This window comes from Mytilus edulis, chromosome 13, assembly GCF_963676685.1.
Source record: "Mytilus edulis chromosome 13, xbMytEdul2.2, whole genome shotgun sequence".
Classification (NCBI taxonomy): domain Eukaryota; kingdom Metazoa; phylum Mollusca; class Bivalvia; order Mytilida; family Mytilidae; genus Mytilus; species Mytilus edulis.
In genome coordinates this window covers 8,368,306-8,383,777 of record NC_092356.1, presented here as the reverse complement: position 1 = coordinate 8,383,777, position 15,472 = coordinate 8,368,306, and the positions used below count along the sequence as shown (strand labels likewise).

The 15,472-nt window shown below is 31.6% G+C and overlaps 1 protein-coding gene across 1 annotated transcript; it reads left to right on the top strand.

The window, feature by feature from the left end:
• Positions 1–6: 6 nt before the first annotated feature.
• Positions 7–12,851, top strand: LOC139501886 (NECAP-like protein CG9132). Its single transcript, XM_071291114.1, has 7 exons — positions 7–154; positions 4,126–4,226; positions 4,882–4,986; positions 5,334–5,415; positions 7,477–7,585; positions 8,419–8,768; positions 9,760–12,851. The coding sequence occupies exons 1-7, from the start codon at positions 66–68 to the stop codon at positions 9,803–9,805; spliced, it is 882 nt and encodes a 293-aa protein (XP_071147215.1). The 5' UTR covers positions 7–65; the 3' UTR covers positions 9,806–12,851.
• The last annotated feature ends 2,621 nt before the right edge of the window (positions 12,852–15,472 follow it).

The window sequence follows — 15,472 nt, the reverse complement described above, 5'->3', positions numbered from 1 at the left end:
ATTTACATTTTCAATTAGGGGAGATAATTGATACGCAAATTGCCTCGTTCCAATTTCTGGCGAAAATGTCGACCGACTACGAAAGTATCTTGTGTGTTAAAAATGAAGTTATGGTGTTTAAAATACCTCCAAGGCAATCAAACAGAGGTTACAGGTGAGATATTTGCATATTCGTAGAATATTTACATCACACGTATCATCGTGTAATGTGTTTTCGTACTAATAACAATTTTTACTGCTTACGGTGTTCACTGTTGAGTTTTAATTCAGGTGTTTACTAAAATTTAAAAAGCATTTCCTGTAGATTGATTTTATGTATTTAGTTTTTTTGTCAATGCTTACTACGATTTTTTACTGTTTCCGATTACTTTGCGATTTTTGTGTGTAAAAAAAACGGCGTCATATGTTTTCGTATGAAATAAAAATTGGGTCAGTATACGGACAGGAAATGAGTACAAAATCCGGAAATTCATATTTTCTAAAGTCGTGGTTCTGGTGATCGCTTGAATCATAAAAAAAGTTATTAAATACTTTTCAGTACTAAAAATTACTAGTAAATAGTGTAAGGTTGGTGTTTCGTGTGCTGAAATTTTTAGATTTTGATTAATTTCAGATTGGCACCTGGTTTGTACAAAATACATTATTTTTTCTAAAATAAAATGCAGTTTTCAAAATTTAGATTAAAAATAAAAAGTTAAGACTGTTTTCATCTTCATGTATCAAGGATGTATACAAAAAAATTGTCAATGAAATATTGAATAGTTAGATTTTGAACAACCATTTTATATAAGAACCCTGCTAATTTTAACTCGATTGTTTGAAATTAAAACGGCAAAAAAAAATCTTGACAGTCATATGTCTTGAAGATCCGGTGTCTGACTTGCAAAAAACATATCTGGACTTTATTTTAACCCTTCAGAATTTTTTTCCACAACTATTCTAGTGATGCATATTTTTGACATTAAATAAAAATGGCTAAATAGGTCAGTTTTATTTAATTTGTTCTAACGTCTTTAAAAAGCGACGTTGAATATGTTTTAAATATGTCAAGTTGTAGTGGTGCTGTTGTTCTAAATATAGAAACGGAAAAACATGCCACAATGTACGCGTATGCAGTCAAAACCGACGAAATGTGGTTGATACGAAAACATATGACATACGAAAACATATGACACGACGATAAATATTTTTTTTATAGATAAGTTCTTTAGATATAATATTGATAGTAAATAGATGGGCGGATCACATAGACACTTAATAATTTAAACTTAACATGGTTTATAGTCCAAATAAATATGACAGCTCGAAAGGCTATTTAAATTAATGATGTGACACCTTCCTACTTCTGGAAAAAACATAAGGAAAAAAGTCTTCAAGACGTCATAATTATTTGGAAAATTAGATTATAGAATATAGACCTCTAGTCTAGGATGGGGGGTTGGAGGAGGGGGGATAGGACCTTTATCGGGACTCTATGCCTTGCAGTCATTAAACTTTCGAGCACGATTTTTGTACTCAGACTCAAATATCAACGAATCAAAATGTTGTATTTCATGTTTCGAGCATGATTTTTGTACTCCGAGCACTGAGCAAAGTTTTTATGATTTCAACCCCGGGATCGTGTGTTTTTAAGCTCAGGATTTCGGGATTGACTCTTTTGGGAACCGGGAATCCTTTTTTTCGGATTTCGGGACGTCGGGATTTACTTTATTTAAATTTGGGACCTCAGGATTTCTTTTTTTTAAGACCGGGATTTCGGGATCAGGACCTGATCTGGAAATCCCAGGCTTAAAAACATGAATCAAGAGGTCTTTTATTTAAAGATATTTAAATCGCAACATCCCAAAATTCAAAAATCGAATTCCAGTATCCCGAAAGGATCAATCCTGATCTTATAAACACCTGATCCCCCTCATCTAGGCTGCCAATGTCAATTGGACATGCTTTGATACTATTTATGCACTTGAATTTTTACTTGATAACATTTTTGTTCGCTTTGGAGATTCCGTATATCGTCAAGTTATTGGAATTCCAATGGGGACTAACTGTGCACCACTTATTGCGGACCTGTTTTTGTATTGTTATGAGTTACAATTTATGACTAAAATTAGCAAAGACCCATCAAAACAACATTTGATACAAAAATTTAACAATACTTTTAGATATTTGGATGATATATTGGCTCTAAATAATGACGACTTCAGTATGTATACTAAAGAAATTTATCCTGTAGAACTTACTTTAAATAAAGCTAATGATAACAATGACCACTGCCCTTTCCTCGATCTTGATATCTATATCATAAACGGGAAGCTTAATACAAAAATTTATGATAAAAGAGATGATTTTTCATTTCCTATTGTTAATTATCCATTTTTAGATGGTGACGTTCCCTTGTCACCATCTTATGGTGTTTATATATCTCAACTTGTACGATTCGCTCGTGTATGTAACAATGTATTAGATTTTAGCGAGAGAAATTTATGTATTACTGAAAAATTATTACACCAGGGTTTTCGATATCACAAACTGGTCAAAACATTTACTAAATTTTATCACCGTTATAAGGAAATAATTCGTAAATATAACTCAACATGCAGACATCTTATACGTTCAGGTATTTCACATCCAAAATTTTATGGAAATATTCTTTATAAAGCACAAAAATGTCAGTATTCTCCTCAGAAACTAACAAAACCTTTAAATAGACTTATTAAAAGGGGATATAGTTACGATACTGTTGTCAGGTCATTAAAGATTGCATATTTTGGCTTTAACATCGATTCACTGATAGGGTCTTTGCATCAGAACTAAACACATTTATTTCTAAAAAAACAGTTGTTGGCATGACACGGGTTATGTTCTTCTCATATATTTTATGATAGTATGATACTAAACCCCTAAAGGGAGGGATTGTACCTGATATTCATATGATGAAGACATAATCTTCCAATCAGTTTAATTGAGGTCTGGAGCTGGCATGTCAGTTAACTGCTAGTAGTCTGTTGTTATTTATGTATTATTGTCATTTTATTTATTTTCTTTTGTTACATCTTTTGACATCGGACTCGGACTTCTCTTGAATTGAATTTTAATGTGCGTATTGTTATTCTTTTACTTTTCTACATTGGCTAGAGGTATAGGGGGAGGGTTGAGATCTCATAAACATGTTTAACCCCGCTGCAATTTTGCGCCTGTCCCAAGTCAGGAGCCTCTGGCCTTTGTTAGTCTTGTATGATTTTAAATTTTAGTTTCTTGTGTATAATTCGGAGTTTAGTATGACGTCCATTATCACTGTACTATTATGCATATTTTAGGGGCCAGCTGAAGGACACCTACGGGTGCGGGAATTCTCGCTACATTGAAGACCCATTGGTTGCCTTCGGCTGTTGTTTGCTCTATGGTCGGGTGGTTGTCGCTTTGACATATTCACCATTTCCTTTCTCAATTTTATTCTTGCTATACTTGGAGAGTGTATCACTATCAGGTCTGTTCGCCCTGATTACAATACAATAATGTTTGCTATGGGTCTGTTCTCTCTGAGTTTTCCATAGAATCTGTTTGCCCTGGGTAATATTAAATTCCCTTAATATTAAGGGAAGGTTTTTGCACGATAAAACCTAATAAAAATAGATGTATGTTTTCTATAAGTATTACCTTGCCTACCCTCCCTATTTTTGAAGCTCAGAAATAGCCTTCCCTAAAGTTTTTTTTGACATTTTTCAATAAGCACTCTTAACATTAGAATGTCTCCCCCCTTTTTTAGCTTGGTAATCATGGTAAATTCAGGGGTTTCATTATCTTTTATGTTGACTGGTACTTTCCGCGTTTTTAGGTGGTACTTTTCAATTTATTCCATGAATATCTTATATAAAAATTTCTACATTTAGGCGGTACTTGTAGTAGCATAAGAGGGTAAAAGTACCAGGTACCGCCTCCTAATGAATGGCCTAGGTAATAGGAAACACAAATCTTTTTTCATTTGGCCTGAAATAAATTCTTGAAATTCAATAGTTTGTTACTGGAACAAAATGGACATCAAGGAAGAAAACAATATTCTATCAAATGAAATGTTTTAAAACAGATTTATAATTAAATGTAATTATTTTGACTTGTTTTCTTTAGAGCTGCTGACTGGAAGTTAGATGCACCAGATTGGACTGGTCGAATGAGAATTATAGCTCTAGGCAAAGATTTGTTTATAAAGTTGGAAGACAAAACTTCAGGTACAATCACCTAAATGTACATCATGTGATACTCTCTGCATATTTCAAACATTCAGAACACTTGTAAACAATAATAAATAAATATGTTTAAACTAAACTCGGTAAACAAACAACCCATTATGTTGAATTGGTTATTACATGTACTAAACAATAAAGAGATAACTGTGTTGTACTTTAAGCTCGGACGGCATCAATTGTTGATTTGATGGTCGCAAATTAAGTTTACTGTGATGCTTTAGCGGAGCCAGTAAATGGGTATTTGCAACCATCAAATCAGTAATTGATGCCGTTAACTCCATTCTAATGAAACTGATAGAAAACAACGTTAAAACATATATAAGAATTGTCATATGTCTTCTGTGTTTGTGCATACGTTGTTGTAGTATCAATTGTGAATTGATGCCATGAAAATTAGTGATGTTATCCAATCAAATTGAACGTTACAAACAATGTTGCATTTGATTGTCACTATAATATGGAAATAAATGAAGAATGGAAGTGTACATATATTTAAAACAAAACATAACACATTAAACGCCAGCAGGTCTCAAAATAGTGTTAACTGAAGGTCATGTTCTTGACAATCTCCATCAAAACTTTTTGATGGTAAAAAATATAACACAAAAATAATGGTTTGTATGTTATTGAATTGCAGGTGAATTATTTGCCCAGTGTCCTGTAGAAACCTACCCAAGTATAGCTGTTGAAGCTGTAACAGATTCCAGTCGGTATTTTGTTTTACGGATTAAAGATGATGGTGGTATGTATAAATCTGGTGAAATTTTATTTGTTTGTTTATAAGTTTGTATTTTATGCATTTCAAAGGTTCAATGTAGAAATTTGGAAGAATTTAGACATTTTAAAGTAAGAAAACATTAGAAAAAAGGCATGAACAAAACAGCTTCTAATTATGTTGTCTATTCTGTGTTATAATTTTCAATAATACTCAATCTTGGAAATGCACCTTTGATATTAATTATTATTTCTTAACAGAAAACAAGTATACATTGCCTTTCTTGTCTTTTTCTGTGCATACAGTTTTTTCCAAGAACAAATATATGGACAAATATATTGTTATTTCATGTATGATTATTGTTTACAATACAGGGAGAAGTGCTTTTATTGGTATAGGATTCAATGACAGAGGAGATTCCTTTGATCTCAATGTGGCACTGCAAGACCATTTTAAGTAAGTATAAAAAAAGGACAATGTGGTATGATTGCCAATGAGACAACTCTCCACAAGAGACCAAAATGACACCAGATTACCAACTAGAGGTCACTGTACGTCCTTCAACAATGAGCAAAGCCCATACCGCATAGTCAGCTATAAAAGGCCCCGAAATGACAACGTAAAACAAGGTTTACTTACGGTAAGACAACAGGTAAAGTAATGTACAATAAACGGTAAGAGAGCAAACAAAAATTTAAGAATGTGTAATCATTGTTTTTAAAAGAAAATTTAGCTTTGCAAAAATTTCGTTAAATCATCAAAATTGAGGGGAAAAAATGCTCTCAAAAGAAGATAAAAATACATATTAACTTCACTTTGAACAAAAGGGTTTAGCTATATAGGTTACCAGTGTAAATTTACTAAAATTTGAATAATTTTTGTCTCACCTGCGATATTTAATGTATTTTCTGATAAACTGTAAGCAATAGGTCAACTACCTTAGATGTATGAAATGATTTTGAGGTGTACATGTCCTTCTTGAAGGGTTCATTTGACCTTTAACTCATATTCATAGTTTATTTGTTAATGTTCTAAGGTGGATTTTAGAAGTGTCAGGAAATCAAAAGGATTTTTGGAAAATGATTTAAATTCTCTACAGTGTATGAGTTCTCAGTTCTTTTTTCATGTTAGAAACAGAATAGAAAATCCACACATTGCTTTCATTAGTCTTGTATTGAGCTTTCATTAGTCTTGTATTGAGAAAATCATGAACAAGTGAATCAGTCTGCAATTATTTTGTAGAAATGTTTTCAAATGAAAATTAATTTATTTCTCACAAAACTACTGTGGCTGATCCACTGACTTTCTAAGAGGGGGCCTGCTCCTGTCATGCTTCGGTGATTCCCTATATCATCAGCCAAATTTTTCTCAAAAAGTGGGTCCAATGCCCCCCGGAAAACCCTCTAAACCTGCCTCTGAATTATGCTGTTGTCATTTTTGTTTATGTGTGTGTACTTCTTGTCCTATTCATTTAATGTAAATGTGTTTGCTTATATAGTTATTGTTTATTGCCCATCCATATGATATATCTAAATATTGATCTAAGAAAATTATTTTATAATGGTTATATTCTCCCACTGATAGATTATTGTTGTATTATTTGGAGTGGTTGTGCTAAAAATGAGCTAGTCAGAATAATAAAATTGCAAAAAAGGGCTGCAAGACTTATTTTAGATGCTGATCCACTTTCATCATCAGCTCCACTGTTTAAACAGTTTGGATGGATGACAGTAGAGAACAGAATCTCATACCACAAATCAGTTTTGATGCATAAATGCCTTAAGAATGAAGCCCCTGTATATCTCACTGAAAAGTTTAAAGAAATGCCAGAAATAAACCAATATTGTTTGAGAAATGCCTCTTGCAAAAATTTACAAGTTCCAAAAGCCAAAACAGAGCTTTATAAGAAATCGTTTATATATTCAGGATCTATTTTATGGAATAACTTACCAATATCCCTGAAAAAATCAACCTCAAGTACAAGCTCATTGAAAAAAGATTAAAAAAATTACTTGATGGAACATTAAGAAGCTGTGCATTTTTTATATGCATAATAATTTTCACACACTTACTCAAACTTATGATATTGTTGATGCCAATACTATACATGTCATATATGAATTTGTAACTTTTACCTGTTTTGAAAATTGTATATTTCATAACAATTTTTTATTTCATTATTCATGTATGTGTGTCTGTTTGATATTTTGTAATTGTTTGTTATATTTCATTGTATTTTATGAGGGCCTCAGGGAAGATTAGCTTTACAGCTAACTGTGTAACCCTCTTTAAATAAAGAATTATTATTATTATTATTATATCAATAAAAGGATAACTTGTCCAATAGAAGTCAGAAGAGTTTTAAAAAAGAATTACGCATGTCTTGTAACAAACCCATTATTTCTTATATTCTAAATTTGTCAAGATTATTTTTTTGATATTAAGTAAAGCAAAGGTCTTGTTAAATCTGTATTTTCATCAGTAAAAGTACACTTAAGAAAGCATCGTCTTTTCCAGATGGTTAAAAAATGAAGAAGCAGCAAAAAAGACACAAGCAGAATTTACCAGCGGACCAAAACTTGACCTTGGATTCAAAGCAGGTCAAACCATAAAAATTAATTTACAGGTATATACGAGTATTAATTCAAATCAGATATTTTTCACATTAACCAAAGGTAGATGTAAGTTATCATTTTGTATCTGTGTAGATATAAGAAGAGGTGGTATGAGTGCCAATGAGACAACTCTCGATCAAAGTCACAATTTATAAAAGTAAACCATAATAGGTCAAAGTACAGCCTTAAATACAGGGCTTTGGCTCACACCAAGGAGCAAGCTATAAAGGGCCCCAAAAAATTACTAGTGTAAAACCATTCAAACGGGAAAACCAACGGTCTAATCTTTATAGGTTTGTATAAATGAATATCTATTTTTTGCTCATCTGACATTCACACCATCTTCCACATTGTCATCCATTAAATTTTACTAAAATATTCTCTATCGAGAGTGAAACTACTTCGCCAATTGAAACCAAGCTTGGCCACCATCATCATTGGATGAACTTGTTAAATTTGACAGAACATAATCCTGCCTACCAACCAAAATAGCTTAAATGACTAAAAACTTATGGGTAATATTAATGTTTTGTTTATTATTAGCTGTGCAAACCCAATCAAAGGTAGGTCAGTGGTTGATTTTTGGAAATTTTAATGCCCAAAAAGGTGCAAGCAAGGATTGACCCTGCAAGGGCTGTATAGCCAATCAAGGTTGTTAAAAACGTCCATTTGTTGTATTTTTTGAAATATTTTTGATTCTGCTAATTGAAAATCATCATCTTGAATGAGTTTTTTTTTTTTTTTAAATTTAGACCAAACACAGTGCCAATTTCACATGGCGTTATAAGAATAAATGACAGCATGATTTTAACTAAACATTTTGTAAATGATATTACTTTTTCAGACCAATAGAGACCCTAATCAGCAAGCAAAATCCAGACCAAAAGGTCAAGGGTCAGGAGGTGGTTTAGGAATGTTACCTCCCCCTCCAGGAGCAATGAAGTTACCACCACCACCAGGTGGAGTACCTCAACGGGTACCCAATCAAGAAAAACAACAACAACAAATTTCACAAGTTTCAGAACCACAAATAAATTCTCATTCACAAAACATTAGTTCTAGTAATAGCCAATCAAATGTAGATCTGTTGTTTGATTCATTATCAGTGAGTTCATCAGGGTCATCATCACAACCTGTGTTACAACCTGCTCAGACGACAACGGCGGATCCTTGGGGAGACTTTACAGGAGTCAAGTAAGTAGCAATCTTCTTCTTATCAAACATTAGGTTGCTTTGAAGCCCTTTCTCAAAGCAACTTAAGAATACCAGTAATTTTCTACACTGTGATGGGATTGTTTATAAGCAAGGCCTAGAAAAAAATGTTTAAAAGAGTAACATGCTTTGGTCTGGTCTGGTACTACATTTGTACTACTGCTACTAATATATTTTTTTTATAAAACATACAAATGTTTTAGTTCTGATAGAAAAAACAGATTTAAAAAAACAATTTCTGTTCAGTATTGCTAAGAAACATGTAATAGCCTAATTTTATTATCTCGACAAAAGATATGAATAAACTCATCATTGATACAAGGATTTAAAGTTTGTATTTGCTTACGACATGTGTTTAGTCTTTGAAAGACTCCTGAAGTGTTCATGGTTGTTTATGTTATGCTGAATTAAAATTTCAGGAAAGGTGAAGGAAAATGACTACATGATGAATAAATTATGTATGTTTGAACTTACTAATCCATTTTGTCAAAAACCTTCAGACCAATTCGAATTCACTGTCAAAAACATACTGACCAATTCACATATATATGTTTAATCTAAGCACATATTCCTTCTCATGGTTAATATTATTCTCCATTCCAAACACACACTTTGTACAGTATTTATTCTGCACTTACCTTAAAATCATCGGACTACGCCTCAGGACAATAGTTGCACCTTGGGGACAATAAACCTACTATTCCACTCTTACCCAGTCAAAACTATTAAATGAAAGACTTGCCAAATGAAAAATAATTGCTTAATTGTGTTTATTTTATATTCAAATTGCTGTACTGTTTTTAGTAAATATAATTAAATTATGGTGAATTCAATTTCAATACTCACTCAAACCTTACAATCCAGTAAGAGTTTATAAAGCTGAGTTCATTGGAGTTTTTATGACGGCTTTTACTCATAAGTTTTAATCATTCTTTGTATACTTGTATATCTACTTTACTTTGTCTATTTTTAGTTCTAATTCCACTCCCAGTACAGATGAAGATTGGGTCCAGTTTTGATGGAATGTGATATAGACCATCTACAGAATTGTCTCATAGTTAAGGCATTATAGTGTAAAATCATCATTATTTTATCATTTATTTTAAATGGCTCTTATTGTCTTTCTTCTGATGAGGTATGGTGTAGATTTTTAAAACATGATAAAAATAAATTGCTTACTGTAAATTCAGAAATTATTGCATGCATTTATTATTACACTTTCGCAATAATAAAAACATCAACATATATTCAGAATTTACAGTATTTATATTTTACTGATCTCCAGAAAATATGTTCTAAATTTGAACATTTTAAATTTGTTCTGCTTAATCAATTTTAAAAGAAAATTGATAACATCAGTTGTATGAACTTTAACCTAAGGTTGTAAAAGATGAATAACATGTTTAACATTTGACCAATGATTCAGCTTTGGTAACTATCAGTTCACTGAATTTAATGTGTATATTTATTATATTAGTGAATTATAACTGACTGTAATACAACTTTTGATTTATTCTATATATCCCTGTACTTACTGTTATATATTATTACTGGTCAGCAAATATTAAGAATGCAAGTTTTTATTAATGATATATTCATCTTGTTATTTTTTTTGCAAAAAATAAATTGTCCAATGAATTAAGGCTCCATTTGTTATTGCTCCTCTCTGTCTATCACAACTTCTTTGTTGGGTGATAAGTTAAAGATTGCATCAATCGATATCCATAATTTGTATGTAAGCTTTTAAACCTTTATTAGAAAGGGCTGCCCTTTTATTTTTGTTTATATGTGGCTAAAAAAACTCTAAAAACATTAGTTAATGAAAAATCACTCATTTTAAGAAACATGATTTATTTCAGAATTTCAACAAAAAGAGCTCAATGTTGTAGGTAATAATACGCTATTCAAAATTGTTTTCCAAAAGGGAAGAAATTTGCCTTAACTTTTAGTTTATTCCTGTAAGTTGACCAATTCTGAAAACATCTTTTTGTGCTTCAATGAAAGATGATTCATAAGTAAAGGTATATTCAAGATTGATTTACAATTTCTAAATTTGGTAAAAATCCAGTTTTTATTTAAATTTTTTTTTTTTTTAGAAACATGTTTTTGCCAGGATTTTAAAGAAAATCAGTATGTATTCCAACTTGTTAACCTGTTAAGTGATGTTAAAAATTATAGTATGAAATTGCAGAAAGGAACCAAATTACACATTGCTAGTATTTTAACAAAACTTTATGTTCATTGATAGCACATCCTTAGGTGTACTTTTAGTTACAAAATTAATGAACATTGATGCCCATTAAATGAATAAAATGATAAAACTCTTTTTATCAAGATGTGTAAAGGAAGACAATATATCATCTGAATGGTTTATTATTCAATTTAAGTATCACTCAGATGTGTTCTCATCTAGAGATAGATATTCTATTAGGTATGATTATAATAATCAAGTTATGTTTTACTTTAATGAAATCATTCCAATTTGAATGTGTTTACTGTTGATATACATGTACTATATATTTTATTTTTGTTTTGTAAAAAAGTGTTGTGACATCCTAAAAAACATGCAAGTTGTGACATCCTAAAAAACATGCAAATTTGCCATAATATTTTATGAATGATCTATTCAACTCTAAGAAAACAAGTTGAGTGATACAAATGAATGTCTTTGTTCTCAGTTTGGATCACACCAATAAAACTAATTTTTGTTCTGATTTGAGAAAAAATCAACATCAGTTAAAGTGCTATTTTTTTATGACAATGAATAAAATATTATCCAGTTAATTGTGAGTTATCTCCCCTATTGATACTATTATGAATTATCTCCCTTTGGTAATATTAATTGCATTTAAGTTAGATCTATTGATAATGTATTTTCAATTTAAGCCATGAAAGTTATGTTGTAAAACTTATTACATTCTTCTTTGATTTTTCGTCTTGCTTGCAACAAATATTACAAAGTAAGACAGGTGTCACGTTTCAGGCAATGGTTTCAGTAAGACAGTAGAACTAACATATTGTTAGGTTGTCAAATAAAGTCCATTTTAGAATAATGTCTAGAGAAGTATTTAAGATATACCTTTGACATTGTAAGAACTTTACTTTAAGATAATAGATAACCCACTTAAGAACTATCAACTTTGTCCATGTCAAATATGTGGGGTTTATGTTTGATAAAAGAGGGGCCAAAGAAACCAGAGGGACAGTCAAGAGAGATAAGAATCACATGATTCCTTGATTTAGTTATTAAGGTTACATTTTCATGGATCAGTATCTCTGGACTGTAACTTTATTTATATAGTTCATCAGTGAACATTCAGTTTTCTTTATACATATAGTAAGACTTATTTAAAAGTCTCTAAAGATGTTTTTAAGTTACAAGCAATTAAACAGGCGAGACGTTTCAGACTGTTAAATCTGTTGTAGCATCTTAGACCCTACTGTTTGGGTTTGTTCTGTACATATATTTATTTATATAAAAAATGTACAAAATATATATATATATAAATGTGCAATATTATTTGTGAGATTTATAGCTGTGTATATTTGTGTCGTGTAAAAAGGAGAAATTTTGCTGGAACAATTGACAGCTTGATTATAAATTGTACAAAATGTAATTTTGGCACAGGGTAAGAAATACACATTTTTATGGTAAATTTCAATTTCATTACTTACACTGAGTAACTATAGCCCTTGGGAAAATCAGATTTAATTTTTTGTGGAGAAATCTTTCTTAGATATGTGACTAAATTACTTGAAGGGTTTATTTAGATGTTTTGCAACAGACATATATATTGAAGTAAAATGTTGCTGCTCAAAATGTATAAATGCTGAACTTTTTGTTGTGTCATTAGCCTAGTGTTGTTATTTAAATTCAATGCTTGCTAAAACTGGATAAATTTGGTTCAAGGTTTCGATTACCAATGTGTCAACTTCATTGGAACATAAGGACATTTTCAACATTAATGTCATATGTAAGTTATTATCATTCTAGATAATCTGTTATCACACCTAGTCTTCACTCATTATAGATGTGTATATAGAATAAATAATATGCAAATGGTTTATCTTCTTTACTTGTTGTAGAATAGAAAATAACAAACTTCTACTGAGTTTGAAATCAGGAAAGTCCCAAAAAGGAATGATGAAAATAGAAAAGCATTTGAATACCAACTAATGAAGGAGATGAAAAAAAGTATTACAGTCTGAGTACATGCGTTTACTTTAGGGAATTAGTGAGCTTCCTCATAGGGATTTTAATTAGTTGATTACATGGCGATTTTTAGTAATTATTTGCTTACCAGACAGACCAAATATTTCATGTTTATTTAATAGGCACTGGCTATGATTACATAGAACAGTAATAAAAAAAAACCAAGAATGTGTCACAAGTACACAGATGCCCCATCCGCACTATCATTTCTATATTCAGTGGACCGTGAAAATGGGATAAAATCTCTTATTTGGCATTAAAATTAGAAAGATCATATCATAGGGAACATGTTTACTAAGTTTCAAATTGTTTGGACTTAAACTTCATCAAAAACTACCTCAATCAAAAACTTTAACCTGAAGCAGGACAGACGGACGAACAAACTGACAAATGAACGAACTAACGAATTGAACGGACAGACGAACGGACGCACAGACCAGAAAACATAATGCCCATAAATGGGGCATAACAATTTGTTACATTGGAGACTGATAACAACAAAACACAGATCAAATTTGAATTTTTGTGGTGTCACTTTTACCTTGCTTGAGTCATGCCCCTTTACAAATGGTAAAACTTGCTTTTGTATGATATATTTGCGACTGTACATCAAACAATTAACCACCAAGATTTAATGTATGTGTTGCAAATGATGACTGGACCACAAACAAATGTTAATAAATGCTGGACCACTTAATCAATAGTAGCACTGAGAAACTAGTCTATAAAACTGCAAACCCTTGTCTGTGTGTATGTACGTCTGTACGTCCAAAAATTGGTTTCCATTTTCTAACTTTAGTTTTCCACAACTAAATGTTATGAAACTTATACACAATGCTTATGACCACAAAACACTGATCAAGTTTGAATTTTGGTGGTGTCATTTTTAATGTTCTAGAGTTATTCCCCTTTACAAATTGAGAATTTGCTGGATTGTTTGTTTGGGTTCTCTAACTTAAGTTAGCCTCAACCAAATAATAAGAAATGTATTCACAATGCTTATTTCCATAAAATTCAGATAAAGTAGAAATTTGTGTAGCATCACTTTTACAGTTCTTGAGTTATGTCCCTTTATAACATCTGCATGCGGGTGCATCAGCTGTATCCCATGAACACATTCCCCATTTATTCATTAAAGTTTGCCTCCAGCAAAAGTTATGAAACTTATAAACAATGCTCATTACCACTAAACACAGATTAAGCACACAATTGGGTAGCGTTCTTGAGTTATGCTCCTCTATAATCATAAATGCAAGCAGTGTTATCATCTGTGTCCCATAGAAACATAATCCTTTTATCTTATCTAGTGTATGTTTACTCATCATTAAATGTCGTAAACCCTTTGTGCATAAAAATTCAGGACATAGTTGAGCTAAAAGTTTCTATACGCCTGTCTAAAACGGGACATATTATAGTATACCGTTGTCTGTCCGTCTATCCCACTGTCCGTCCGTCGTCCACACTCGGACAATTACTAAACCAGATGTCAAGCAGGGCGCAGCATTATACGACCCCAGTGGTCGAATCCTGAACAGTTGGGGCAAGTATGGACACAATATTCATGCTTGATACAGCTCTGAATTTGGATTGTGAATTGTAATTTCATAGAGATTTATATACACTTAAACACAAGTTACTGACTGAAAACTAAAAAAATGCTTATTTTGGCCCCAAATTCCTACACATTTGGGACCACAACCCCCAAAATCAATCCAAACCTTCTACCTGTGGTATTTAACATTGTGATTCTATTTCAGAGCAATTGAAATGCTTATACACAAGTTGATATCCTGAAAGTATAGAAAAATGCTTTTTTTTTGGTCCCTTTTGGGTAGGGACCATCATCCTCAAAATCAATCCAAACCTTCCTTTTGGGGTATTGAACCTTATTATAAAATTTCATACCCTCCATTCGCTTAGGTAGCAATACACAGTTAGGAGTTTAGCTTGGCATTTTGGTCCCTGTGAATTTTTCAAATAGGAAAGTTACTGTGTAATAAAATTCATTTTTAGACAGCTGAGTGCTAATTTAGCCTTCAAAGATGACATTTGTAACATAATACAACATTTTTCCTTTGAAATTTTTACGTGATAATCTGCTTCATAGTTCGGTTTTTGAAAAATCATGGTTGAATATCAAGATTAATATGTTATTCCATTAAAAAGAATCATGACGTACTTTGTTCGTTCAACTGCATGTAGATAGGCGGAGCTTGGACTATCAGGGTTTAATCTGATATTTTTTTTTATGTTAAACCATGATTGAAACTCCGCCTCTTTGTTATGCCTGATTGACAGTTTAGTGAATGCACGAGGACAAGGATTTCGTTTGTTTTACAATAGGATTTCTACTTACTGGGAATTCCGTCAATGACTTAATAAATTTCATTAGGGAAAATATTTTGTTCTAAAGATTTTTTTTTATGACAAAAAACGAGCCAGAATATTTTGTTTTAAAAATTCACAGACCCCG